This window comes from Aegilops tauschii, chromosome 4 (assembly GCF_002575655.3).
Source record: "Aegilops tauschii subsp. strangulata cultivar AL8/78 chromosome 4, Aet v6.0, whole genome shotgun sequence".
NCBI lineage: Eukaryota > Viridiplantae > Streptophyta > Magnoliopsida > Poales > Poaceae > Aegilops > Aegilops tauschii.
In genome coordinates this window covers 436,225,680-436,253,419 of record NC_053038.3, presented here as the reverse complement: position 1 = coordinate 436,253,419, position 27,740 = coordinate 436,225,680, and the positions used below count along the sequence as shown (strand labels likewise).

General features: G+C 47.9%; 2 protein-coding genes across 2 annotated transcripts; both read right to left on the bottom strand.

The window, feature by feature from the left end:
• Positions 1-391: 391 nt before the first annotated feature.
• Positions 392-2,359, bottom strand: LOC109731531 (BTB/POZ and MATH domain-containing protein 2-like). Its single transcript, XM_020290701.1, has 2 exons — positions 2,305-2,359; positions 392-1,107 (listed from the first exon to the last, which is right to left on the bottom strand). The coding sequence occupies exons 1-2, from the start codon at positions 2,357-2,359 to the stop codon at positions 392-394; spliced, it is 771 nt and encodes a 256-aa protein (XP_020146290.1).
• Positions 2,360-5,191: 2,832 nt separating this feature from the next.
• Positions 5,192-5,752, bottom strand: LOC109731532 (transcription factor MYB77-like). The gene has a single exon (XM_020290702.1). It carries the CDS (start codon positions 5,750-5,752, stop codon positions 5,192-5,194), a length of 561 nt encoding a protein of 186 aa, XP_020146291.1.
• Positions 5,753-27,740: the final 21,988 nt, after the last annotated feature.

Sequence of the window (27,740 nt, the reverse complement as noted above, 5' to 3'; positions counted from 1 at the left end):
TGTCACTACTCCTATCCACTTGATGAAGGGGTGCAGATTGTCGGGGCTGCATACCCAGACCTCACACCAAAACCAAACATCTAAAGACAGAGTCACCAACCAAGCCGAATTGCTGGGTCTGGGTCACACACCGGTACATCGCACTCTCAGCAGGCACCGCATGCGTACGCTGCAGAGGCCGTCGCCACCATCTTCCACCGATCCATTTTCGGAACAGGTATCGACGTATCCACCTTGCCAGGCCTGTCGTCAACGTCATCATGGCGCCAGACAACGTCACTACCCTACGCGCGTTCATCATTACTTATCTGTCGCCGGATCTTGTTTCGTAGCCAATCCACGATGTGTCTTTTTGCGTATGCACGGTAAATAAATACTTATGTAATAGCTATCACAATTCATCATCCGCTAATTCATCATCCATTTCTTGATCGTCTACTTCGCCAGGAACCGGCAGATTGGCAATCCTGTGCAGCAGCTCTATCATTAGCGATGGGTAGCCTCTAATGAAGTCCTCCAAACCCTCTATCGCCCTGACCGCGCCCGTTCTCACCAGTGACTTCACAAACCCAAAGCACGCCATCCTGAGGCCGTGGCAGCGGTGGTGATCCGCCCACGTCAGAGTAGCCACCACCGTAGTCGCATCAATGTGGCCGCACAACGTCTTCTCGCACACGAGCCTGAGCCTCTCGAGCCCGTACCTATCAGCGGCTTCCAGCAGATGCCGAGCCATGGCGGCCGCCTCCTCTTTGCCCTGCTCCTCGGCCGACGACGGCAACGAGTCGGTGTATATGAAATGTAGCAGCTGGCGGAACACGTCGGCCCCCACGCCGTCGACGACGTGTACGTCGGGAGAACCCTCGCCGACGGCGCCGCGGCCGAAGAGCTGGGCCTTGAGGACGGGCGACCGCGCCGCGAGCACGCAGCGGTGCGCGGGGAAGGTCTCGCCGCCCACCCGGAACCTCACGTCCGCGCCCAGCTCGCTCAGCAGCAGGTCGCGGAAGTGCTCCGGCCAGTTTGGTGGCGGCACATCGACGTACTCGATGGGCACATTATCCTCCGATACGACCACGCATATATGTTGGGCGTGATGCGCCGGCAGGTGATCTTCATGCCACGCTCCATGGTTGCAGGTTCGGGAGCGCTTGGGATGTGATGTGGGTTCCGATGTTCCGGATTTTTCCCCCCTCTTGTTTCTGTTTAGCTACAGCCTACGGAGTGCAGGATCGAGCACGCACACGGGCGTCTGTTTATACGCACATTTATAGTCTCTATATACTGCTCCTGTATATAAAGGTTTGGGCAGTAATCTGCGCCGGTGCGCCGGCCGAAAGTTTTGGCCGGTCGCGCTGCAGCCGCCCGATTTACCTCTGTATTAACCGTCAGATCTAATCCTCACCAAGTCAACGCAGCTCATCTCTTCCTCCGCTGGTGTACACATCTAGCCGCCATGGATGAGCGAGGCACCCAGACTCGAAGCACCACCGGGCTTGGCCGCCCCCGGCGCCGGTCACCGCCCTCGCCACCGGTTGCCGCCCTCGCCGCCGGTGGCCACCTGTGTTTCATGCTGGCTCGGCGCATGCAGCAGCGTGTGCGCCGGTTGCAGCTCCCCCGGCGATGGTCGCAACTCCGCTGCGACGGTCGGAGTTGCGGCGGTGAAGATCACCGGACGCGCGCCCTCAAAGACGAGCTCACGTCTGAACCGAGGCAAGGCTTGAACCGTCGCACACCCTCTGTGTTGCAAACGTTGTTAAAAAAGCTTCAACCCCTGGATGGAAAAGCTTCAAGCCCTAGATGAAAAAGCTTCAACTGGCACTGCGATTCACGAGGAGATACAACCGCTGACGCAAAATGCTTCAACCTTAGATAAAAAAAGTTTCAACCAGATGATAGAGAGACAGCTTTAACCAAGGGCTGCTCAAAACAAAAAAAGTTTCAATCGTTTACCCAAAAGCTTCAACCGTGAACGGAAAAAGCTTCAACCGTGTATGAAAAAGTTTCAATCGTTAAGGAAGAAAGCTCCAACCTGACATTGCAACCAGAGAAAAGTTATGTGTTGTAGCAAAACGTGACGCCGGTCGTAGCAAAATGCTATGCCGGTTGTAGCAAAATCTATGCCGGTTGAAGCATGTAGCAAAACTGCAGCGTTTTGTCATCTTCTTCCACCTCCAGCCGTCGCTGGTTGAAGCTTTTTTTTGCATCGGTTGTAGCTTTCCAGACCGCCCGTTGCAACATCAAGGGGAGTCTCCCATGGTGCTCCCAGCTCGCCGTCCGCCTCGAGCTTCTAAGCCATGGGTGACTTGCATGTGAGCTCGCAGGTGATGCCCCCTATCATGGTAGCATCGGTGCTCAGCCCCATCGCGCGTGCGGCCATGGCTTATGAGCTCGTCAACTCAAACCGTGGTAGCAAAACGCGACGCCGATTGTAGCTGAGTGGGATGCCGGTTGTAGCAAATTGTGACACTGGTTGTAGCACGTAGCACAAAACACGACGTCTGCAGTGTTGCTCGGAACAGCGCCGCCGTCCTCGCAGCTTGCCGTCACCATGCTCGCCATCCATGATGGCAGCTCTCCTGGGCACCGGTTGCAGCAGGAAACGACGCGGTTCCAGCTTCCGCCGAGGCCGGCGAGCGAGGACGGCGAACGGCGACGAGGACAGTCGGTGCGGGTGGCCACCAGCGATGAGGACGGCCGGCGGGGACGGCGAACGGCGACGAGGACGACCAACTGAGATAGGGACCGGCGAGATGAGAGAGAGAGAGGAAGCAGCGCAGCCGCGTGGGGCGTTTAATGGCGAGCGATTGGTGGGCCCGTCAGCCTCGTGTCCCATCCACGCGGAAAAAGGCTGGCCATACGATAGGAGGGGATCGCACGGGTCGCGCGCGACCGGCCGAGTGGTTCGGCCGGCGCCCCGGCCCCAAACGTTTCCCTAAAGGTTTTCGGTAGGTACTCGGCGAGCAAGTTCTTACTCGGATACGGCTCTTTTTATCGGGTTTTTTAGATTAAAAAAACTCGGATATACGACTCAAAAACACAAAACAGAGGAGAATTTGGGCCGCCGTGCCAGTAAACGGCTCACATCGAATTGGGCCAACCGAGCCCGCCCAGAACAAATGGACCGCCTTTGACCTCTTTTGCACGCCTCGACGGCATACTTTTGTTTTCCGAAGAAATGGGAGCACACTGTACAATTCGTCGTCTCAAAAGGTGCAGGAGTATTACGAAAGTGCAGGTGTTGTCTAAAACAAAATCTAAAGTGCAGGAGTACAGTTGGTCACTACAACCTATTACTCTAAAAGGATAACAATTAAGAGAGCGGCGTGTTGGAGTTCGGGTGCATCTGCACTAGTGTGAATAGTAAATTCAATAAATATACCAAACCAATTCAAAAATTTCTGAAATTTTTACACATAAAAGATTAGAGACTCTTCTAGGTACTTGTAAATTTTGCACTGTCTAAGGAGCTCGTTGCAAAAAAAAAGAGCTACAAAATGTCCAAAGCTGCAACAAAATTTGAGCTTTGATTATTATTTTACCGAGCTCCTCCGATGTCATATCAGCGTGAAAGTTTGCAAACACTAGAAGAGTCTCTCATCTTTGATATATATTTTTCTTTGAATAATTTTCCTATTTTATTTGAATTTACTGGTCATACAAGGAGCATCTGAGCTCGGGCAAGGTTAGATTTTCTAACAATTAAGACATACTTCCGATTGGTTGCCCTCGAAGCCGCCAGATGCCCTGCAAACGAGTCGTTCGATCAGATACGCTACACGCGTCTTCCTCACTCGTCACCCCCCGCATGCAGCTTCCTCCCCCCCCCCCCCCCCCTGTTGTTTTTTATTTTTATTATTTTTCCATTTTGCTTCCCTTTTTATTTCCATTCTTTAATTCATGAGCGTTAATAAATGTGTGAATTTTTTAGTTATTTTTTATATTATTCCATATTCACGAAGATTTTCTAGAACTCACAATATTCTTCCAACTTCATGAGCATTTTATAAACTCATTATTTGAAAAAATGTGTGGAGATTCCCGTGCTAGCTAGAACCTGGTCAGCTCTGGTTGTTCGTTTTGCTTGGTGTACTGCATAAAGCTCACTGAATGGACCATAAACCTAAGCGTGCCAGAGCCATAAACCTGTGATGTCAAGTGCAAATTAATTAGTATATCTGAATCTTCAAGTATTTTTCTAAATTTGTGCATGGAACTTTGCTTGTGCTTAGAGGTGTTGCTTGAAAGTTGTAGTCTCAGTTGACCGCACAGCCTAAGTTTGGCTTCGCCATTGATGAGGAAGTCCTTGTTTTTACAAAAATAGGCAAACAACCCTGGGTTGTTTGCTATGCACTATTTCTCATAAGTTTTGACAACGAAGAAGAGATGATTTTGTGAAGATCGAGTAGATGAGCAAACCAACCTTAAGCACTGATATCAAGGGGAGCAAGACCTCAAGTGGTTTCATAAAAAAAGGAGGAAAATACAAAATGAGTCGACGCTTTAGCTGGTATGGAACAGCAACATAGTGATAATGAGGGAGGGACGTGGCAAAACACGCCAAATAGTATTATGTTGAGCAAAAGTGTTGTGCACACACCGAGTTCAGCACGACTTGTGCACGACATGATTAGAAACTGCACAGATTAAAAAAAACGAGGCAATCCAATAGTGTAAATGACTTGTAGTGTGTGAATCTTGAGTGAACTCGCCGTGTGCATGGCAGTGCTATATGTTGAGCGGAAGGACGTGATACCCAATATTGGCATTGACAATAGATAATCAAAAGACCAATTTACGAGATATAGTGTGTGCATGCTAAGAGTATGAAAAAAGAAGCACAAAGGGAAGCGGTTGCCCAGACTACGGCGTCGATGCTTGTCATGAGGTGGTAAAAATGCTATCTTCGCATTATTGCTCATACTCTACAATCTATATCTCCGCTTTGATGCGTCTAGATATATTTTTTTCACTCAATAACAATGCGTAGTTATTTTACCAAGTCTTATGGTAAGATGTGAATAGTAAAGACTAGAGCTCCACCTCTACATCTGCATATATTGCATATTGCATCTTGCATCTATGCCTTCATCTGCAACATGACGGCCAGCAGATCGCAACACATGTGAATCAGAAAATTAGTAAAAATAATGACGCACTGATCGCCCCAAAACCCTAACTTAGAAGGGCGCACAGATCAGAGGCTCAGACTCAGGTCTACGGCCGAGGCCTCGCCCAGCCCCGGCAACCCCAGCGTCAGGTCGGTGGCTACATCGCCCTCTGCCGCCGCAGCGGCCTCTGCCTCCTCTTCCAAGACCCCGGCCGTCATGGGGAACAGCTGGAGGCACACCCGGACGGCCTGGTCATCGGCCGCGGCCTCCGTGTCGTGAGCGCCCAGCTGCTGCTTGCGCAGCGTGGAGTTCCACCGGTTCTTGACGGCGTTGTCGGAGCGTCCCGTCAGGTAGCGCGCGATGGTGGCCCACTTGTTGCCGAACTCGTGCTGCCTCCTGATGATCTCCTCGTCCTCCTCGGGCGTGAAGGGGCGGCTGTCCAGCTCCGGCGACAGGTGCTGGCACCAACGCAGCCGGCACGACTTGGAGGCTCGCCCGGGCAGCGCGAGCGCGATGGCGTCCCAGCTCTTCGGCCCGTGCTCGCGCACCCCACGCCGCAGCGCCTCGTCCTCCTCCTGCGTCCACGGCGTCTTCTTGCAGCCGTCTGCCCTGCCCACGTCGCCGCCGCCGCCCCCCTCTGCGGCCATCGATCGGTTTTCCTCACGCGTGCCTGCGTACGCGCGGGGTTCGACCAATGGCCCCTGTACGTAGAAGTAATGGGGGAGACGGCGCGGGTGGAGTCAGCCCAAGCTGGATTACGAGGGTTGTACGGACTTCCCCCATGCTTTTTTTTTCCTGAGGAAAAGAAATTTTTCATCTATATCTATATCTATACCAATATAAAAAAGACCCAAATAGGCAGATCCAAACCATCTTGATCGTCAAATCATGTTATCTAGCGGTTCAAATCGCTTCAATATTGAGCACCAAACATGTTTAAGGCTCTAATTACCCACCACTGCCATTGGTTATAAACACGTTTTGACTCAACGCTCTTCATTGAAATCTGCCATGTAATTAATATCCTACCATTCCCGCGAAAATGTAATTAATATCTTACCAAATACCAACGTGCAACAAATATATCTTATCTAATATAACGTGCAACTAATATCCTACCTAATATAAATGTGCATTGCACGTACATTATTACTAGTTACTCAAGAAGGTTTCTCAGCCATAGACAAGTTTACAACAAAGTCCATCCCAGAGTGCAGCCACACTGCGGTACGTGGGGTACTACAGCCATAAATAGCCAACTCATGGCTAACTTTGTTCTGTGGACGTCTACAATGAAGAAACAAGATCTCCCTCTCCGCGATTCTCTATCTCCACCACGAGAGTACAGTGATGTGAGCGATCTGCCGCATGTGCTGTGAGCATCCTCACCGCTTCAACACTATCCAGCTCCACCAAGATGGGCAAGCTAGTACGGTGCACAGCCAACTCCAACCCCTCTCTACACGCTAGCAGTTCCGCCTCAAGACTGTTATCGCATGTGCATATTTCCCTGCAAGCACTAAACACGATATCTCCTCTTTCATCTCTGAGAACCATGCCACCTCCAACAGCACCTGTCAACGGTTCATAGCTCCCATCAGTATTTAGCTTCGTCCAGCCCGGCCTGGGGGAATCCAACGCAGCTCCTGCTGCGGAGTGACGCTCGGGACTGTAGCCGGCCGGGTCGCATGCAGGACCATCTTCCCCTTTTCCATATCGCTGCGTGGGTATTGATGGATGCATAACAGTGAGTTTATATAACCATGAAGGAAGCGGCGAGAAGCTTCAGTGGATGGTGGCACCTTCCCATGTGTGATCTCATTGCGGACATACCAGGTTCACCACATGGTCATGAGCACTACCATCCGCGTCGTGTCCTCCAGGGGGTCCAGGAGGGTAAACAGCCACTCCGGCCCACTATTACGTATCGCTTCAAGCTTCGGGATGGGCCAATCCACTTCCATGGCGCGCCACAAATCCATAGCAAGAGGGCATCTGCAAAGTGCATGGAACCCGTCCTCTCGTTCCACACCACAAAGGGGACATATGTCAGTAAGCTCGAGATGATGAGAAAATTTATTGGCCCAGGTAACCAACGAGTTGGTCACCACTCTCAGTGCAAACACGCGTACCTTAGGCAGAGCAGGGCACCCCCATATGGTCTTCCAGATGGCGCGACGACCATCCGGTGCCCTGCTCGTGGCGGTCGCCAATGGACGTTCGCGCTCGTCCATGGCAAAGCGGTAGGCGGACCGAATGGTGAGGATACCGTCCTTCTCTGGCGCCCATGCAATGATGTAGTCGGGGATGCGAGGCGATGTGCGGATGCTAGTGATCGCGTCAATGTCCGCCTGGACGAAGTGGCGTCGAAGCAGGTCCATGCGCTAGGACTCGTCGTCATCCAGAAGTTCTGCTACTCTCCTCAGCCAGCAGGTACCTTGCTGTGTGATGCGTTGGCGCGAGGGCTCCCGGGGCACTCAACGATCACGCCAGATGCGGATGTGCTGTCCATTGCCAACGCGCCAGATGATGCCCTTCTTCAGGAGCTCAAGGCCATGTTGGATAGCCTGCCAGGTAGGGGAGGCATTCCGCAAGAAGACCGTATCCTCAAGACGTCCGTCGGGATAGTAGCGAGCCTTTAATACCTGCGCACACAAACTATTAGGCTTGGTTAGCAACCGCAACGCCTGTCTCGCGAGTAGAGCTTGGTTGAAAACCCGGAAGTCCCTGAAGCCTAGTCCACCCTGAGTTTTGTGCACCAAATTTTTTGGCAATGCCAACCAATGAATTTTCCTCTTGCCCTCTCATGCGCCCCACCAGAAATTTCAAATCATTCTATTCAGGTCATCACATACAGACATAAGCAGTTTAAATACACCCATAATTTTGTTGGAAAACGCGGTAATTTCAAAAAAATTCCTACGATCACGCAAGATCTATCTAGGAGATGCATAGCAACGAGAGCGGAGAGTGTGTCCACATACCCTCGTAGACCGAAAGCGGAAGCGTTTAATAACGCGGTTGATGTAGTCGAACTTCTTCGTGATCCAACCGATCCAAGTACCGAACGTACGGCACCTCCGCGTTCAGCACACGTTCAGCTCGATGACGTCCCTCGTGCTCTTGATCCAGTTGAGGATGAGGGTGAGTTCCGTCAGCACGACGGCGTGGTGACGGTGATGATGATGTTACCGGCGCAGGGCTTCGCCTAAGCACTACGGCGATATGATCGAGGTGTGTAACTGTGGAGGGGGGCACCGCACACGGTTAAGAGAAACTTGTGTGTTCTAGGGTGCCCCCCTGCCCCCGTATATAAAGGAGGGAGGGGGAGGCCGGCCGGCCAAGCTAGGCACGCCGGGAGAAGGGGAATCCTACTAGGACTCCAAGTCCTAGTAGGTTTCCACCTAAAGGAGAAGGGGGAAGGAAGGGAGAGAGGGGGCCGCGCCCCCAACCCCTTGTCCAATTCGGACTGGGCTTGGGCAGGGGGCACGCGCCACCTCTTGGCCGCTGCCTCTTCTTCCCACTAAGGCCCACTAAGGCCCATCAACTCCCCGGGGGGTTCCGATAACCCCTCCAGTACTCCGTTTTTACCCGAAATTATCCGGAACACTTCCGGTGTCCGAATAACATGGTCCAATATATCAATATTTATGTCTCGACCATTTTGAGACTCCTCTTCACGTCCGTGATCTCATCCGGGACTCCGAACAAACTTCGGTCATCAAAACACATAACTCATAATACAAATCGTCATCGAACGTTAAGCGTGCGGACCCTACGGGTTCGAGAACTATGTAGACATGGCCGAGACACATCTCCGATAAATAACCAACAGCGGAACCTGGATGCTCATATTGGCTCCTACATATTCTACGAAGATCTTTATCGGTCAAACCGCAAAACAACATACGTTGTTCCCTTTGTCATCGGTATGTTACTTGCCCGAGATTCAATCGTCGGTATTATCATACCTAGTTCAATCTCGTTACCGGCAAGTCTCTTTACCTATTTGTAATACTTCATCCTGCAACTAACTCATTAGTCACATTGCTTGCAAGGGTTATAATGATGAGCATTACCGAGAGGGCCCAGAGATACCTCTCCGAAACACGGAGTGACAATGCCAACCCAACAAATACATTCGGAGACACCTGTAGAGCATATTTATAATCACCCATTTACGTTGTGACGTTTGATAGCACACAAAGTGTTCCTCCGATATTCGGGAGTTGCATAATCTCATAGTCTGAGGAATATGTATAAGTCATGAAGAAAGGAGTAGCAATGAAACTGTAACGATCATAATGCTAAGCTAACGAATGGGCCTTGTCAATCACATCATTCTCCTATTGATGTGATCCCGTTCATCAAATGACAACACATGTCTACGGTTAGAAAACATAACCATCTTTGATAAACGAGCTAGTCAAGTAGAGGCATACTAGGGACACTTATGTTTTGTCTATGTATTCACACATGTACTAAGTTTCCGGTTAATACAATTCTAGCATGAATAATAAACATTTATCATGAAATAAGGAAATAAATAGTAACTCTATTATTGCCTCTAAGGCATATTTCCTTCAGTCTCCCACTTGCACTAGAGTCAATAATCTAGATTACAAAGTAATGATTCTAACACCCATGGAGTTTTGGTGCTGATCATGTTTTGCTCGTGGAAGAGGCTTAGTCAATGGGTCTGCAACATTCAGATCCGTATGTATCTTGCAAATCTCTGTGTCTCCTTCCAACACTTGATGATGGATGGAATTGAAGCGTCTCTTGATGTGCTTGGTTCTCTTGTGAAATCTGGATTCCTTTGCCAAGGCAATTGCACCAGTATTGTCACAAAAGATTTTCATTGGACCCGATGCACTAGGTATGACACCTAGATCGGATATGAACTCCTTCATCCAAACTCCTTCATTTGCTGCTTCTGAAGCAGCTATGTACTCCGCTTCACACGTAGATCCCGCCACGACGCTTTGCTTGGAACTGCACCAACTGACAGCTCCACCATTCAATAAAAATACGTATCCGGATTGTGACTTAGAGTCATCCGGATCAGTGTCAAAGCTTGCATCAACATAACTGAAAGATCGTGGATGTCGCCTAGAGGGGGGTGAATAGGCGCTTTAAAATAATTACGGTTTAGGCTTGAACAAATGCGGAATAAACCTAACGGTTAATTTGACAAGCACAAAACCTAAAACAACTAGGCTCACCTATGTGCACCAACAACTTATGTTAAGCAAGGTAAACAACTAAGTGATAGCAAGATATATGACAAGAAACAATATGGCTATCACAAAGTAAAGTGCATAAGTAAAGGGCTCGGGTAAGAGATAACCGAGGCACGCGAAGACGACGATGTATCCCGAAGTTCACACCCTTGCGGATGCTAATCTCCGTTTGGAGCGGTGTGGAGGCACAATGCTCCCCAAGAAGCCACTAGGGCCACCGTAATCTCCTCACGCCCTCGCACAATGCAAGATGCCGTGATTCCACTAAGGGACCCTTGAGGGCGGTCACCGAACCCGTACAAATGGCAACCCTTGGGGGTGGTCACCGAACCCGTACACTTTGGCAACCCTTGGGGGCGGTCATCGGAACCCGTCAAATTGCTCGGGGCGATCTCCACAACCTAATTGGAGACCCCGATGCTTGCCCGGAGCTTTACACCACAATGATTGAGCTCCGAACACCACCAGCCGTCTAGGGCGCCCAAGCACCCAAGAGGAACAAGCTCAAGGGCACCAAGCACCCAAGAGTAATAAGCTTCTCAACTTGTAACTTCCACGTATCACCGTGGAGAACTCAAACCGATGCACCAAATGCAATGGCAAGGGCACACAGAGTGCCCAAGTCCTTCTCTCTCAAATCCCACCGAAGCAACTAATGCTAGGGAGGAAAAAGAGAGGAAGAACAAGAAGGAGAACACCAAGAACTCCAAGATCTAGATCCAAGGGGTTCCCCTCACATAGAGGAGAAAGTGATTGGTGGAAATGTGGATCTAGATCTCCTCTCTCTTTTCCCTCAAAAACTAGCAAGAATCCATGGAGGGATTGAGAGTTAGCAAGCTCGAAGAAGGTCAACAATGGGGGAAGAACACGAGCTCTACGGATAAAGTTCATTGGGGAAGAAGACCTCCTTATATAGTGGGGGGAACAATCCAACCGTTACCCCCCACACCAGCCCGGCAGAGAGCGGTACTACCGCTTGGCCAGCGGTACTACCACTTGGCCAGCGGTACTACCGCACCCCCTCGCGGTACTGCCGCTGGGCCCAGAGCGGTACTACCGCGGTGGTCAGGGCGGTACTACCGCATACGAGCGGTACTACGGCCCCCACTGCCGCGGCTAGTACCGTAAAACCCGACACGAAAAAGACCCCTCGAATCGAGGCGGTACTAGCACGAGACCGCAGCGGTACTACGGCTGGGGCTACCAGCGGTACTACCGCTCTGGAGCGGTACTACTGCTTGTAGCACCCAAGCGGTACTACCGCTCCGGCCCGCGGTACTACCGCTAGGAAACCAAAACTGCCATAACTTCTGCATATGAGCTCCGAATTGAGCAAACTCAAGCTTGTTGGATAGAGGAAGACGAGTAGCATCAAAACAGGCATAACCTCCAACAAATAGAGGAGTGAAACCTCCAACCGAGAAGAACCGGCATAACCTCCAACATCGAAAACATCATAGAAGATGCGAGTGAACTCCGTTTTCGATGAACTCGAGCTTGTCATCAAGATGACCATAAGCTCCAAAACTCACAAAGAGAAGAACCAAACAAGAACCAATAAAGATGATGCAAGGATGCAATGGTTTGAGCTCTCTACGAATGATACGATCAAGCTACTCATCGAGAGCCCCCCTTGATAGTACGGCAATCGATCCTATAACCCGGTCTCCCAACTACCATCATGAGACCGGTAAAATAGAAAACCTATCAAGGGCAAACCTTTGCCTTGCACATGATCCACTTGAGCTAGATGATGACGATCTTGACTCCCTCAAGATGGACCACCTTTCTTGATTGCATTGGCTCGATGAAGACTAGTTGATTGCTCCCCCATACTCCACTATGGGTGAGCCACCCTTCCGCACATCTTCACAAATCCATTGTCACCACAATGGATGGCAAGCTTCAAGCATTTGATCTCTTCGTGATGCTTTACTTGAACTTGCCCGCTTCACTTGAACTTGCACACCGCAACCTAACCCCACAAAGAACTCTCACGAAGACCATGGGTTAGTACACAAAGCGTAATTGACCATGCTTACCATACCATGGGATCGCTTGATCCCTCGGTACATCTTGTGCGCTTTGTGTGTTGATCAACTTGATTCACTCTTGACTTAGTCTTGATCAACCTTGACTCTTTCCAACTCTCTTCATTTGGATGATGTCTTGAAGGTAAACATGAATGATCACACAATCTTATTCTTCAAGACATGCTTGCAATAAGCTCAACTCTCACATGACCAATCTTTGGATAATTCCTTAATAACACATTGGTCACCACATAAACTCCTTGAAACCAACATGGACTTCAAGAAATGCCTATGGACAAATCCTTCAAATATAACTCAAGGCAACCATTAGTCCATAGAGATTGTCATCAATTACCAAAACTAAACATGGGGGCACCGCATGTTCTTTCAGTAACCATTTACGATGAGCTCTTTGTCACCTCCATAAATGAGAAACATATCCTTAGTCCTTTTCAGGTATTTCAGGATGTTCTTGACCGCTGTCCAATCCTCCACTCCGGGATTACCTTGGTACCTCCATGCTATACTTATAGCAAGGCACACATCAGGTCTAGTACACAACATTGCATACATGATAGAACCTATGGCTGAAGCATAGGGAATGACTTTCATTTTCTCTCTATCTTCTGTAGTGGTCGGGCATTGAGTCTGACTCAACTTTACACCTTGTAACACAGGCAAGAACCCTTTCTTTGACTGATCCATTTTGAACTTCTTCAAAATTTTATCAAGGTATGTGCTTTGTGAAAGTCCAATTAAGTGTCTTGATCTATCTCTATAGATCTTGATGCCCAATATGTAAGCAGCTTCACCGAGGTATTTCATAGAAAAACTTGAAGGAAATGTGCCCTAGAGGCAATAATAAAGTTGTTATTTACATTTCCTTATATCATGATAAATGTTTATTATTCATGCTAGAATTGTATTAACCGGAAACTTAGTACATGTGTGAATACATAGACAAACAGAGTGTCCCTAGTATGCCTCTACTTGACTAGCTTGTTTATCAAAGATGGTTATGTTTCCTAGCCATAGACATGTGTTGTCATTTGATGAACGGGATCACATCATTAGAGAATGATGTAATGATGTGATGGACAAGACCCATCCGTTAGCTCAGCACTATGATCGTTTAGTTTGTTGCTATTGCTTTCATCATGACTTATACATGTTCCTCTGACTATGAGATTATGCAACTCCCGAATACCGAAGGAACACTTAGTGTGCTATCAAATGTCACAACGTAATTGGGTGATTATAAAGATGCTCTACAGGTGTCTCCGATGGTGTTTGTTGAGTTGGCATATATCGAGATTAGGATTTGTCACTCCGATTGTCGGAGAGGTATCTCTAGGCCCTCTCGATGCACATCACTATAAGCCTTGCAAGCAATATAACTAATGAGTTAGTTACGGGATGAAGCATTACAGAACGAGTAAATAGACTTGCTGGTAACGAGATTGAACTAGGTATAGTGATACCAACGATCGAATCTCGGGCAAGTAACATACCGATGACAAAGGGAAAACCGCATGTTGTTATGCGGTTTGACCAATAAAGATCTTCGTAGAATATGTGGGATCCAATATGAGCATCAAGGTTCCGCTATTGGTTATTGACCGGAGATGAGTCTCGGTCATGTCTACATAGTTCTCGAACCCGTAGGGTTCGCACGCTTAACGTTCGATGACGATTGGTAATATGAGTTTATGTGTTTTGATGAACCGAAGGTAGTTCGGAGTCCCGGATGAGATCACAGACAACGAGGAGTCTCGAAATGGTCGAGACATAAAGATTGATATATTGGAAGACTATATTCGGACACCGGGATAGTTCCGAGGTGTATCGGGTATTTTCCGGAGTACCGGGGGGTTACCGGAACCCCCCGGGGGGTTATTGGGCCTCATGGGCCTATTGGTGGAAGAGAGGAGGCAGGACAAGGTGTGGCGCGTGCCCCCCTCCTAGCATAAACCAAATTGGACTAGGGGGGCCGGCCCCCCTTTCCTTCTCTGCTCCCTCTCCTTCCCCCTTCTCCTTGTTGGAATAGGAAAGGGGGGGCGAATCCTACTTGGAGTAGGATTGCCCCCCCCCATGGCGCGCCTCCTCCCCTTGGCCGGCCTCCTCCTCCCTCCCCCCTTTATATACGTGGGAGGGGGCACCCCAAAGGCACACCAAAGTTTCTCTTAACCGTGTGCGGTGCCCCCCTCCACAGAAACACACCTCGGTCATATCGTTGCAGTGCTTAGGCCAAGCCCTGCGCCGGTAACTTCATCATCACCGTCACCACGCCGTCGTGCTGACGGAACTCTCCCTCGGCTTCAGCTGGATCTAGAGTTCGAGGGACGTCACCGAATTGTACGTGTGCAGATACGGAGTTGTCGTGCGTTCGGTACTTGATCGGTTGGATCGCGAAGACGTTCGACTACATCACGTTACTTAATGATTCCGCTTTCGGTTTACGGGGGTACGTGGACACACTCTCCCCCGCTCATTGCTATGCTTCTCCTAGATAGATCTTGCGTGATCGTAGGAATTTTTTTGAAATACCACGTTCCCCAACAAAACTTTTATTCAAGTATCCCTTTATGCTATCCAGAAATTCTATATAATTTCCAATCAACAATATGTCATCCACATATAATATTAGAAATGCTACAGAGCTCCTTCTCACTTTCTTGTAAATACAGGCTTCTCCAAAAGTCTGTATAAAACCATATGCTTTGATCACACTATCAAAACGTTTATTCCAACTCCGAGAGGCTTGCACCAGTCCATAAATGGATCGCTGGAGCTTGCACACTTTCTTAGCACCCTTTGGATCGACAAAACCTTCTGGTTGCATCATATACAACTCTTCTTCCAGAAATCCATTCAGGAATGCAGTTTTGACATCCATTTGCCAAATTTCATAATCATAAAATGCGGCAATTGCTAACATGATTCGGACAGACATAAGCATCGCGGTGGGTGAGAAAGTCTCATCGTAGTCAACTCCTTGAACTTCTCGAAAACCTTTTGCAACAAGTCGAGCTTTGTAGACAGTAACATTACCGTCAGCGTCGGTCTTCTTCTTGAAGATCCATTTATTTTCTATGGCTTGCCGATCATCAGGAAAATCCACCAAAGTCCACACTTTGTTCTCATACATGGATTCCATCTCAGATTTCATGGCCTCAAGCCATTTCGTGGAATCTGGGCTCATCATCGCTTCCTCATAGTTTGCAAGTTCACCACGGTCTAGTAACATGACTTCCAGAACAAGATTACCGTACCACTCTGGTGCGGACCGTATTCTGGAAAACCTACGAGGTTCTGTAGTAACTTGATCTGAAGTTTCATGATCATCATCATTAGCTTCCTCACTAATTGGTGTAGGAATCACTGGAACTGATTTCTGTGATAAACTACTTTCCAATTCGGGAGAAGGTACTATTATCTCATCAAGTTCTACTTTATTCCTACTCACTTCTTTCGAGAGAAACTCCTTCTCTAGAAAGGATCCATTCTTAGCAACGAATATTTTGCCTTCGGATCTGTGATAAAAGGTGTACCCAATAGTTTTCTTTGGGTATCCTATGAAGACGCACTTTCTCCGATTTGGGTTCGAGATTATCAGGTTGAAGCTTTTTCACATAAGCATCGCAGCCCCAAACTTTAAGAAACGACAACTTTGGTTTCTTGCCAAACCACAGTTCATAAGGCGTCGTCTCAACGGATTTTGATGGTGCCCTATTTAAAGTGAATGCAGCCGTCTCTAAAGCATAACCCCAAAACGATAGCGGTAAATCAGTAAGAGACATCATAGATCGCACCATATCCAATAAAGTACGGTTACGACGTTTAGACACACCATTTCGCTGTGGTGTTCCAGGTGGCGTAAGTTGTGAAACTATTCCACATTATTTCAAATGAAGAACAAACTCGTAACTCAAATATTCACCTCCACGATCAGATCGTAGAAACTTTATTTTCTTGTTACGATGATTTTCCACTTCACTCTGAAATTCTTTGAACTTTTCAAATGTTTTAGACTTATCCTTCATTAAGTAGATATAACCATATCTGCTCAAATCATCTGTGAAGGTAAGAAAATAACGATACCCGCTACGAGACTCAATACTCATTGGACCACATACATCGGTATATATTATTTCCAATAAGTTAGTGGCTCGTTCCATTGTTCCGGAGAACGGAGTTTTAGTCATCTTGCCCATGAGGCATGGTTCGCACACACCAAGTGATTCATAATCAAGTGATTCCAAAAGCCCATCAGCATGGAGTTTCTTCATGCGCTTTATACCGATATGACCTAAACGGCAGTGCCACAAATAAGTTGCACTATCATTATCAACTTTACATCTTTTGGCTTCAACTTTATGAACATGTGTATCTGTATCATCACGATCGAGATTCAACAAAAATAGACCACTCAGCAAGGGTGCATGACCATGAAAGATATTACTCATATAAATAGAACAACCATATTCTCTGATTTAAATGAATAACCGTTTCGCATCAAACAAGATCCAGATATAATGTTCATGCTCAACGCTGGCACCAAATAACAATTATTTAGGTCTAAAACTAATCCCGAAGGTAGATGTAGGTAGGGTGCCGACGGCAATCACATCGAGCTTGGAACCATTTCCCACGTGCATCATCACCTCGTCCTTAGCCAATATTCGTTTAATCCATAGCCCTGTTTCGAGTTGCAAATATGAGCAACAGAACCAGTATCAAATACCCAGGTGCTACTACGAGCATTAGTAAGGTACACATCAATAACACGTATATCAAATATACATTTCACTTTGCCATCCTTCTTATCCGCCAAATACTTGGGGCAGTTCCGCTTCCAGTGACCAGTCCCTTTCTAGTAGAAGCACTCAGTTTCAGGCTTAGGTCCAGACTTGGGTTTCTTCTCCCGAGCAGCAACTTTCTTGCCGTTCTTCTTGAAGTTCCCCTTCTTTCCTTTGCCCTTTTTCTTGAAACTAGTGGTCTTGTTGACCATCAACACTTGATGCTCCTTTTTGATTTCTACTCCGCAGCCTTTAGCATTGGAAGAGCTCGGGAATTGTCTTGTTCATCCCTTGCATATTATAGTTCATCACGAAGCCTTTATAGCTTGGTGACAGTGATTAAAGAACTCTGTCAATGACACTATCATCAGGAAGATTAACTCCCAGCTGAGTCAAGTGGTTATGGTACCCAGACATTATGAGTATGTGTTCCCTGACAAAACTATTCTCCTCCATTTTGCAGCTATAGAACTTGTTGGAGACTTCATATCTCTCAACTCGAGCATTTGCTTGAAATATTAACTTCAACTCTTGGAACATCTCATATGCTCCATGACGTTCAAAACGTCTTTGGAGTCCCAATTCTAAGCCGTAAAGCATGGCACACTGAACTATCGAGTAGTCATCAGCTTTGCTCTGCAAGACGTTCTTAACGTCATCAGTAGCGTTTGCAGCAGGCCTAGCACCTAGCGGTGCTTTCAGGACGTAATTCTTCTGTGCAGCAATGAGGATAATCCTCAAGTTACGGACCCAGTCCATGTAGTTACTGCCATCATCTTTCGACTTAGCTTTCTCTAGGAACGCATTAAAATTCAAAGGAACGGTAGCACGGGCCATTGATCTATAATAACATAGACATGCAAAATAACTATCAGGACTAAGTTCATGATAAATTAAAGTTCAATTAATCATATTACTTAAGAACTCCCACTTAGATAGACATCCCTCTAGTCATCTAAATGATCACGTGATCCAAATCAACTAAACCATGTCCGATCATCACGTGAGATGGAGTAGCTTTCATTGGTGAACATCACTATGTTTATCATATCTACTATATGATTCACGTTCGACCTTTCGGTCTCAATGTTCCGAGGCCATATCTGCATATGCTAGGCTCGTCAAGTTTAACTCGAGTATTCTGTATGTGCAAAACTGGCTTGCACCCGTTGTATGTGAACGTAGAGCTTATCACACCCGATCATCACATGGTGTCTCGGCACGACGAACTGTAGCAACGGTGCATACTCAGGGAGAACACTTATACCTTGAACTTTAGTAAGGGATCATCTTATAATGCTACCGCCGTTCTAAGCAAAATAAGATGCATAAAAGATAAACATCACATGCAATCAAAATATGTGACATGATATGGCCATCATCATCTTGTGCTCATGATCTCCATCACCAAAGCATCGTCATGATCTCCATCGTCACCGGCGCGACACCTTGATCTCCATCGTAGCATCGTTGTCGTCTCGCCAACTGTTGCTTCTACGACTATCGCTACCGCTTAGTGATAAAGTAAAACAATTACATGGCGATTGCATTGCATACAATAAAGCGACAACCATATGGCTCCTGCCAGTTGCCGATAACTTTGTTACAAAACATGATCATCTCATACAACAAATTATATCACATCATGTATTGACCATGTCACATCACAGCAAGCCCTGCAAAAACAAGTTAGACGTCCTCTACTTTGTTGTTGCAAGTTTTACGTGGCTACTACGGGCTTCTAGCAAGAACCATTCTTACCTACGCATCAAAACCACAACGATTTTTCATCAAGTGTGCTGTTTTAACCTTCAACAAGGACCGGGCGTAGTCAAACTCGATTTAACTAAAAGAACAGACACCCGCTAGCCACCTGTGTGCGAAGCACGTCGGTAGAACCAGTCTCATGAACGCGGTCATGTAATGTCGGTCCGGACCGCTTCATCCAACAATACCGCCAAATCAAAGTAAGATGTTGCTGGTAAGCAGTATGACTATTATCGCCCACAACTCTTTGGTTCTACTCGTGCATATAACATCTACGCATAGACCTGGCTCGGATGCCACTGTTGGGAAACATAGTAATTTCAAAAAATTCCTACGATCACGCAAGATCTATCTAGGAGATGCATAGCAACGAGAGGGAAGAGTGTGTCCACGTACCCTCGTAGACCGAAAGCGGAAGAGTTTAGTAACGCGGTTGATGTAGTCGAACTTCTTCGTGATCCAACTAATCCAAGTACCGAACGTACAGCACCTCCGCGTTCAGCACACGTTCAGCTCGATGATGTCCCTCGTGCTCTTGATCCAGTTGAGGACGAGGGTGAGTACCATCAGCACGACGGCGTGGTGACGGTGATGATGATGTTACCGGCGCAGGGCTTCGCCTAAGTACTACGACGATATGATCGAGGTGTGTAACTGTGGAGGGGGGCACCGCACACAGTTAAGAGAAACTTGTGTGTTCTAGGGTGCCCCCTGCCCCGTATATAAAGGAGGGAGGGGGAGGTCGTCCGGCCAAGCTAGGCGCGCCGGGAGAAGGGGAATTCTACTAGGACTCCAAGTCCTAGTAGGTTTCCACCTAAAGGAGAAGGGGGAAGGAAGGAAGAGGGGAGGGGCCGCGCCCCCAATTCCTTGTCCAATTCGGACTGGGCTTGGGGGGGGCACCTCCTGGCCGCTGCCTCTCCTTCCCACTAAGGCCCACTAAGGCCCATCAACTCCCCGGGGGGTTCCGGTAACCCCTCCGGCACTCCGTTTTTACCCGAAACTATCCGGAACACTTCCTGTGTCCGAATAACATGGTCCAATATATCAATCTTTATGTCTCGACCATTTTGAGACTTCTCGTCACGTCCGTGATCTCATCCGGGACTCCGAACAAACTTCGGTCATCAAAACACATAACTCATAATACAAATCGTCATCGAACGTTAAGCGTGCGGACCCTACGGGTTCGAGAACTATGTAGACATGACCGAGACACATCTCCGATCAATAACCAACAGCGGAACCTGGATGCTCATATTGGCTCCTACATTGTGACGCCCCCGATTTGACCGTACACTAATCATACACGCAAACGTGTACGATCAAGATCAGGGACTCACGGGAAGATATCACAACACAACTCTAAAAATAAAATAAGTCATACAAGCATCATAATACAAGCCAGGGGCCTCGAGGGCTCGAATACAAGTGCTCGATCATAGACGAGTCAGCGGAAGCAACAATATCTGAGTACAGACATAAGTTAAACAAGATTGCCTTAAGAAGGCTAGCACAAACTGGGATACAGATCGGACGAGGCGCAGGCCTCCTGCCTGGGATCCTCCTAACTAACTCCTGGTCGTCGTCAGCGGGCTGCACGTAGTAGCAGGCACCTCCAGTGTAGTAGGAGTCGTCGTCGACGGTAGCGTCTGGCTCCTGGGCTCCAGCATCTCGTTGCGACAACCAGGTACATATAGGGGAAAAGAGGGAGAAAAGCAACCGTGAGTACTCATCCAAAGTACTCGCAAGCAAGGAGCTACACTACATATGCATGGGTATATGTGTAAAGGGTCATATCGGTGGACTGAACTGCAGAATGCCAGAATAAGAGGGGGATAGCTAATCCTGTCGAAGACTACGCTTCTGGCCACCTCCATCTTGCAGTATGTAGGAGAGAGTAGATGGTAAGTTCACCAAGTAGCATCGCATAGCATAATCCTACCCGGCGATCCCCTCCTCGTCGCCCTGTTAGAGAGCGATCACCGGGTTGTATCTGGCACTTGGAAGGGTGTATTTTATTCAGTATCCGGTTCTAGTTGTCATAAGGTCAAGGTACAACTCCGGGTCGTCCTTTTACCGAGGGACGCGGCTATTTGAATAGATAAACTTCCCTGCAGGGGTGCACCACATAACCCAACACGCTCGATCCCATTTGGCCGGACACACTTTTCTGGGTCATGCCCAGCCGCGAAAGATCAACACGTCGCAGCCCCACCTAGGCTCAACAGAGAGGTCAACACGCCGGTCTAAATCCTATGCGCGCAGGGGTCTGGGCCCATCGCCCATTGCACACCTGCACGTTGCGTGCGCGGCCGGAAGCAGACCTAGCCTAGTAGGCGTTCCAGTCCAATCCGGCGCGCGCCGCTCCGTCGCTGACGTCAAGAAGAGCTTCGGCTGATACCACGACGTCGGGATACCCATAACTACTCCCGCGTAGATGGTTAGTGCGTATAGACCAAATGGCCAGACTCAGATCAAATACCCAGAACTCGTTAAGCGTGTTATTTATCCGCGAACGCCGACCAGGGCCAGGCCCACCTCTCTCCTAGGTGGTCTGAACCTGCCCTGTCGCTCCGCCATAAAGTAACAGTCGGGGCCGTCAGGAACCCAGGCCCACCTCTACCGGGATGAAGCCACCTGTCCTTTCAGCCCCCTCATCAGAATCACTTGCGGGTACTCCTCGAGCCGACCCGACTTTAGTCACCACATGTGTCATGTATATAATGTATATAGTATATACCCATGATCACCTCCCAAAGTGATCACGGCCCAGTAGTATAGCATGGCAGACGGACAAGAGTGTAGGGCCACTGATGGAACACTAGCATCCTATACTAAGTAGTAGGATAGCAGGTAAGGGTAACAACTGTAGCAACAATGACAGGCTATGCATCAGTATAGGATTAACCGAAAGCAGTAACATGCTACACTACTCTAATGCAAGCAGTATAGAGAAGGAATAGGCGATATCTGGTGATCAAGGGGGGGGGCTTGCCTGGTTGCTCTGGCAAGAAGGAGGGCTCGTCAACTCCGTAGTCAAACTGGGTAGCAGCTGCGTCGGTCTCGTAGTCTACCGGAGAAGGAGAGGGGGAACAAACAGTAAATACGGAGCAAACAAAGCATCACAAAACATAAGGAGGCAAAACACGGTGCTAGGTATGCCCTAACGCGGTAGTAAGTGATACCGGCGAAGGGGGGAAACATCCGGGAAAATATCCCCGGTGTTTCACGTTTTCGGACAGATGAACCGGAGGTGAAATGTTGCAGGTTCACTATGCTAGGGACGCGTGGCGGACGAACGGACTGCGTATTCGGATTCGTCTCGTCGTTCTAAGCAACTTTCATGTACAAAGTTTTTTCATCCGAGCTACGGATTATTTTATATTAATTTTTAAAGATTTAAATCATTTTTAGGATTTATTTAATTAATTTAATCAACATTATCCAGAATAGTAAAAGATGACGTCAGCATGACATCATGCTGACGTCAGCAGTCAACTGTGCAGTTGACTGGGTCAACTACGTGTGGGTCCCGCATGTCATACACTAGACTAACTAATCATGATTAATTAGTTTAGTTAATTGATTAAGTTAATCAAACTCAATTAATTAAGTTAATTAATTTAGTTAATTAATTAATATTAATATTATTATTTTTAAAATTCTTTTTTTAAACGTTTTAGGGGCGGGGGCCCCCTGTCATTGGGCCAGGGGCCTTAACGGGTTCGGGCGCTCGGGTGCGGGTGTCCGCGCACCCGCACGGAGGCGACGGAGGGCACCGGCGGGGCCGTGCCCACGGCGCGGCCAGGGGAGGGCGGCGGACCTGGCAGGTCGCCAGGCCGGCGTGGGCGAGGCCAGCACGGCGAGGGGAGCAGGCGGGTGAGGCGGGGGCGGTGGCACGGTGGTGGACGCGAGAAGCGGGGGCGGCGCAGCCGCAGGAGCAGCAGCACGCGGTAGCCGGCCATAGCACGGGCGCGAGCGCGCGAGGTGACACGCCGGGCGGGACAGGGTCGCGGTGACCGGGCGGAGCAGCGGCGAGGAGGGCAAGGCCAGAGCGCATGGGCAGCGGGACGACGCGGGCGACGAGCTTGGACGCGGCCCGGGGCGTGATGGCCGCGGTCGTGTGCGAGGGCAGAGAGAGGAGGAGAGGCCGGGGGGCCTCACCGGCGTTGATGGGGAGAGGGGGCGCCGAGGCTTGCTGGTGGCCGGCGGGGAAGAGGGCGAAGACGCGAGGTCCGGCGAGGAGGCGGCCGAGGTCCGGCGAAGGGCAGCACCAGCGACGGGGCGCGGGGGAGGGGGGTCGACGCGGGCGTCGAGGCGATGGGGGCGGCGTTGAGGTGGCCGTTAAGGGAGAGGGCGAGGAGGCAGCGCCGACGGGGACCTCGGGCGACGATGTCCGGCGACGGTGCGGCAGCTCCGGGGCGACGGCAGCTCGGGGAAGACGGTGAGGGGCTCCGGCGGTGCGGTCCTCGTGTGGCGGGGTCGTGGACGAGCGGCAGGGCGCCGGTGGGGCGACGGGAGGGGCCGGCTCAGCGAGGGGGGGGGTGGCGGCGACGTCGAGGCGGCGATGGGGCGATGGGATCGGGGGAGGGGGTTGCCCCGATCCAGATCGGGGAAGGCGAGAGAGATCGAGAGGGAGTGGGGGGAGCGAATGGGGTGACTGGGGGTTACGGCTAGGGTTTCGGGGGGGTATGGAGAGGGAGTGGGCCGGCCAGTTGGTTGGGCCAGGCCTGCTGGTCCGGAGCCCGAGGGTTCTTTTTTTTGTTAGTTATTTTTCTGTTTTGTTTCTTTTCTTTTTATTTATCTTTCTTTTACTGTTTTACTTTTAGTTTTCCTTTATTTTAGTTTTATAAAAATTATCACTAGTACTTAAATTAATACTTTTAAATATACTATTGCCACATTAATTCTCAACCCAAATTAAAATAGTTTAATATTTTATAAAATTCAAAAGGCATTTATTTTAATATTTAAACCTCTATTTTAATTATTTTGAACACTTAAACATTTTATTAAAGTTGGGTTTCTCCACCATTATTATCTATGCAATATTTGGTTCACTCCGAACATTTTAGTTTTAATATTTGAAAACTTTTATTATTTGCTTGATTTTGAACTTTGAATTTTGGACCGGTTTTGATCTAATGATAGATTAGCAACAGTAACGGAGGTAACGTGGCACCGTTAGCATGGGATTACTGTAGCTTAATTACTCGGGTGTCACATACATATTCTACGAAGATCTTTATCGGTCAAACCGCATAACAACATACGTTGTTCCCTTTGTCATCGGTATGTTACTTGCCCGAGATTCGATCGTCGGTATCATCATACCTAGTTCAATCTCGTTACCGGCAAGTCTCTTTACTTGTTCCGTAATACTTCATCCCGCAACTAACTCATTAGTCACATTGCTTGCAAGGCTTATAATGATGAGCATTACCGAGAGGGCCTAGAGATACCTCTCCGAAACACGGAGTGACAAATCCTAATCTCGATCTATGCCAAGCCAAAAAATACCTTCGGAGGCACCTGTAGAGCATCTTTATAATCACCCATTTACGTTGTGACGTTTGATAGCACATAAAGTGTTCCTCCGGTTCGGGAGTTGCATAACCTCATAGTTTGAGGAACATGTATAAGTCATGAAGAAAGCAGTAACAATGAAACTGTAACGATCATAATGCTAAGCTAACGAATGGGTCTTGTCCATCACATCATTCTTCTAATGATGTTACGTTCATCAAATGACAACACATGTCTATGGTTAGGAAACATAACCATCTTTGATAAACGAGCTAGTCAAGTAGAGGCATCCTAGGGATACTTATATTTTGTCTATGTATTCACACATGTATTAAGTTTCCGGTTAATACAATTCATGAATAATAAACATTTATCATGAAATAAGAAAATAAATAATAACTTTATTATTGCCTCTAGAGCATATTTCCTTCAAATATAAGTTGGGAGGGCATGTGCGACAACTTTAATCATAATCTCCTTGCCAGCAAGAGAGAGGGTATCACCCTAGGCAATGATCCTCTTTAACAAACGTGATTGCAAATTCTGAAATTTACCTCGCGACATACAACCTTCTGAAGTTGGAAGTCCCAAGTACTTCTCTTCAAAAGTGACCATCTAAATGTGAAGGACAGCCCGGATTCTCTCCTGTATACCCACGAGGCAAGAAGTACCACAAAGTGCACTGCACTTAGCCGGGTTAATTAGCTGACCTGTAGCTCGCGTATATATATTCAGTATTTCCTTAACCTTTATTGCTTGTTCCTCTTCCGCTTTAAAGAACAACAACGTGTCATCTGCAAACAGCAAATGAGATACACTCGGAGCTTTGCGGCAGATTTTTAGTGGTGTGTAATCACCTTTCTCCTCACCATCTTTCAGCAGAGCAGACAGACCATCAACAATTAACAAGAACAAGAACAGGGATAAGGGATCACCTTGCCGAAGCCCACGCGATGGTGCAAACGAATCCAAGAGGGTTCCATTAAATTTAACTGTGTATCTCACCGAGGTGACTCAAGCCATAATCCAGTTCACCCACCGGCGAGCGAAGCCCATCTTTTTCATCATTCGCTTCAAGAAGATCCAGTCCACCTTGTCATATGCATTGGATAAATCTAACTTATACGCACAAAAGCTTCTGTTAGGGTCTTTCTCCTGCTGAATAGAGTGGATGCACTCAAAAGCAATTAACGCATTATCCGTAATCATACGCCCCGGTACAAAGGCACTCTGTTCCGGAGAAATTATATCATCTAAAATAGGCCGCAAGCGGTTTACCAGGCATTTCGCCACCACCTTGTAAATAACGTTACACAACCTTCTTTTTTTATCTAATATAAAAAAGTGAGGCAAGAAATTTGCATCATCTCATCATCATAATGTAATTGGGAAATAGAGTTTCCAATTAATTTCTGAATAACTGGACAAAAAAATTCACAACAGACCACGATAACATAAAGCTAGTGCAACACCGTCCGGGCACCGAAGCCAAGAAGTAGAGTTGTCCAATTAATTTGAGGAAAAAAAATGCAAAAACCGTCGCAACTATCCACAACAACTCAGGGCAACACCAACTGACCTGGCTATCAACATAAAGGCACATACCGTGGAGCAGAAAACCACCGTTGAAGTTGTCTTCCGGCGTCATTGCTAACAATCCTCTACGAGCCAGCAATTCCGGTATCCTTGTAAAAAAAGCCAGCAATTCCGACTGCATCATGACAACCACCAACGAACCCCTTGTCAGAATAGCGTCGGGACCCATGTTGGCCTATGTCAAACAGTCGACCACGCACATCGGCAACCATACAAGGTGACGAGCATTGCAGGAGAGAAGCAATGAGCCTGCATCGAGTAGACTCGAAACCGACCACTCATCTAGTGTCATCTTGAGCGAGGCTCCTCCACTGTAACTCCAACTTCATGAAGACAGTGTGAACTCCAACTTCATGCAGACATAGTGTGAGACGATGGTCCCTCGAACACACCAAATTAACCGGCAACCAAAACCCAACTTCGCTCATTGCCATCATCGTTGCCAAATAAGAGACCATGCCAAACTTATCTAGGGCCGCCACGCTGCATCCTAGCAAGTAGCGATAGAACCCACAAACCACCGCGACACAAGAACACTGCCATCGCCCGTTTAGGAAGACTTAGAACAAAGGGTTTCTCCGGGAGCACCTAATCATGGGGCACCCCGTAGAAGGCTCCCGCGGCGGGTGTTTTGGGTGGGTTGCGATTTACGAGTGCGCCAAGTGGTGCGTCCAGCCATCGTTACATGTCGCGCATTGGGCGCACCCGCGAGAGCGTGCAATTTTTTTTCGTGGTTTTTTAACACCTGGGAGGGAGGAGCGTGCTTTCCGCTCGAAGCACATTTGTAGGTCTACGCGAAGCACAATTGTGCTTCCCATATGAAAAGCACAAATGCACTTTTGTGCTTCCCAAAAATAAAGCACAAATGTGCTTAAGTGAAGCGCGGTTGTGCTTCCGTGGTTTTTTCGGTTTCTTGTTTTTTGTTCCTCTTTTTTTCTTGGTTTTATGTTGTTTCCGGTTTTGGTTTTTTTGTCTCCTTTTTTATTTTCTATTTTTTGGTCTTTGTTTCTAACTTTTCTAGGTTTTTGTTTGTTCCGCTTTTTGAGTCTTGGTTTTTTTTTTGGTTTTGGCGTGAAGCATAGTAATGCTTTTCATGTGTAACCTTGACTGTGATTTCACAAAATAGTGAGCACGGTTGTGCTTCCAGGTGAACCTCACCCCCTACGAATGCAAAAGTTAGCTTACTTGAAAGCACGGATTAATATAGTTTGAAAGTACAAGTTAGTTGGGAGTATAGATTTGCTTGAAAAATGTTAAACCTATCAACATGGTTTCTAGTTTCAAATATCTCAATGCAAGAAATGCAACGATGAATATGATTCGTGATTTGGACGCACGATTTAAGAGATATTAAAAAAATCTATAAAAAAGCACAAACAAAATCATCCGTGCCTCCATGTGTGGAAGAAATTACACCAAAACTCTCTGATTGCGATAAGTGACGCATACACGCAATGCGCCACTTATCATAATCAAAGAAGGTGGTAGTGACCTTTTAAAGGATGCTCCTAAACCAGTGATTTCGGGCGAGATCACTAATTGAGGAGTACTCCTTTGAAAGATTACTTCTACCTCCTCGGGTTGTGATAAGTGGCGTGTTGTATATGCGTCACTTGTCGCAACCTATGAGTTTTCCTTTTTTTTGTCTAGATCTATTTTATTCAAAATGTT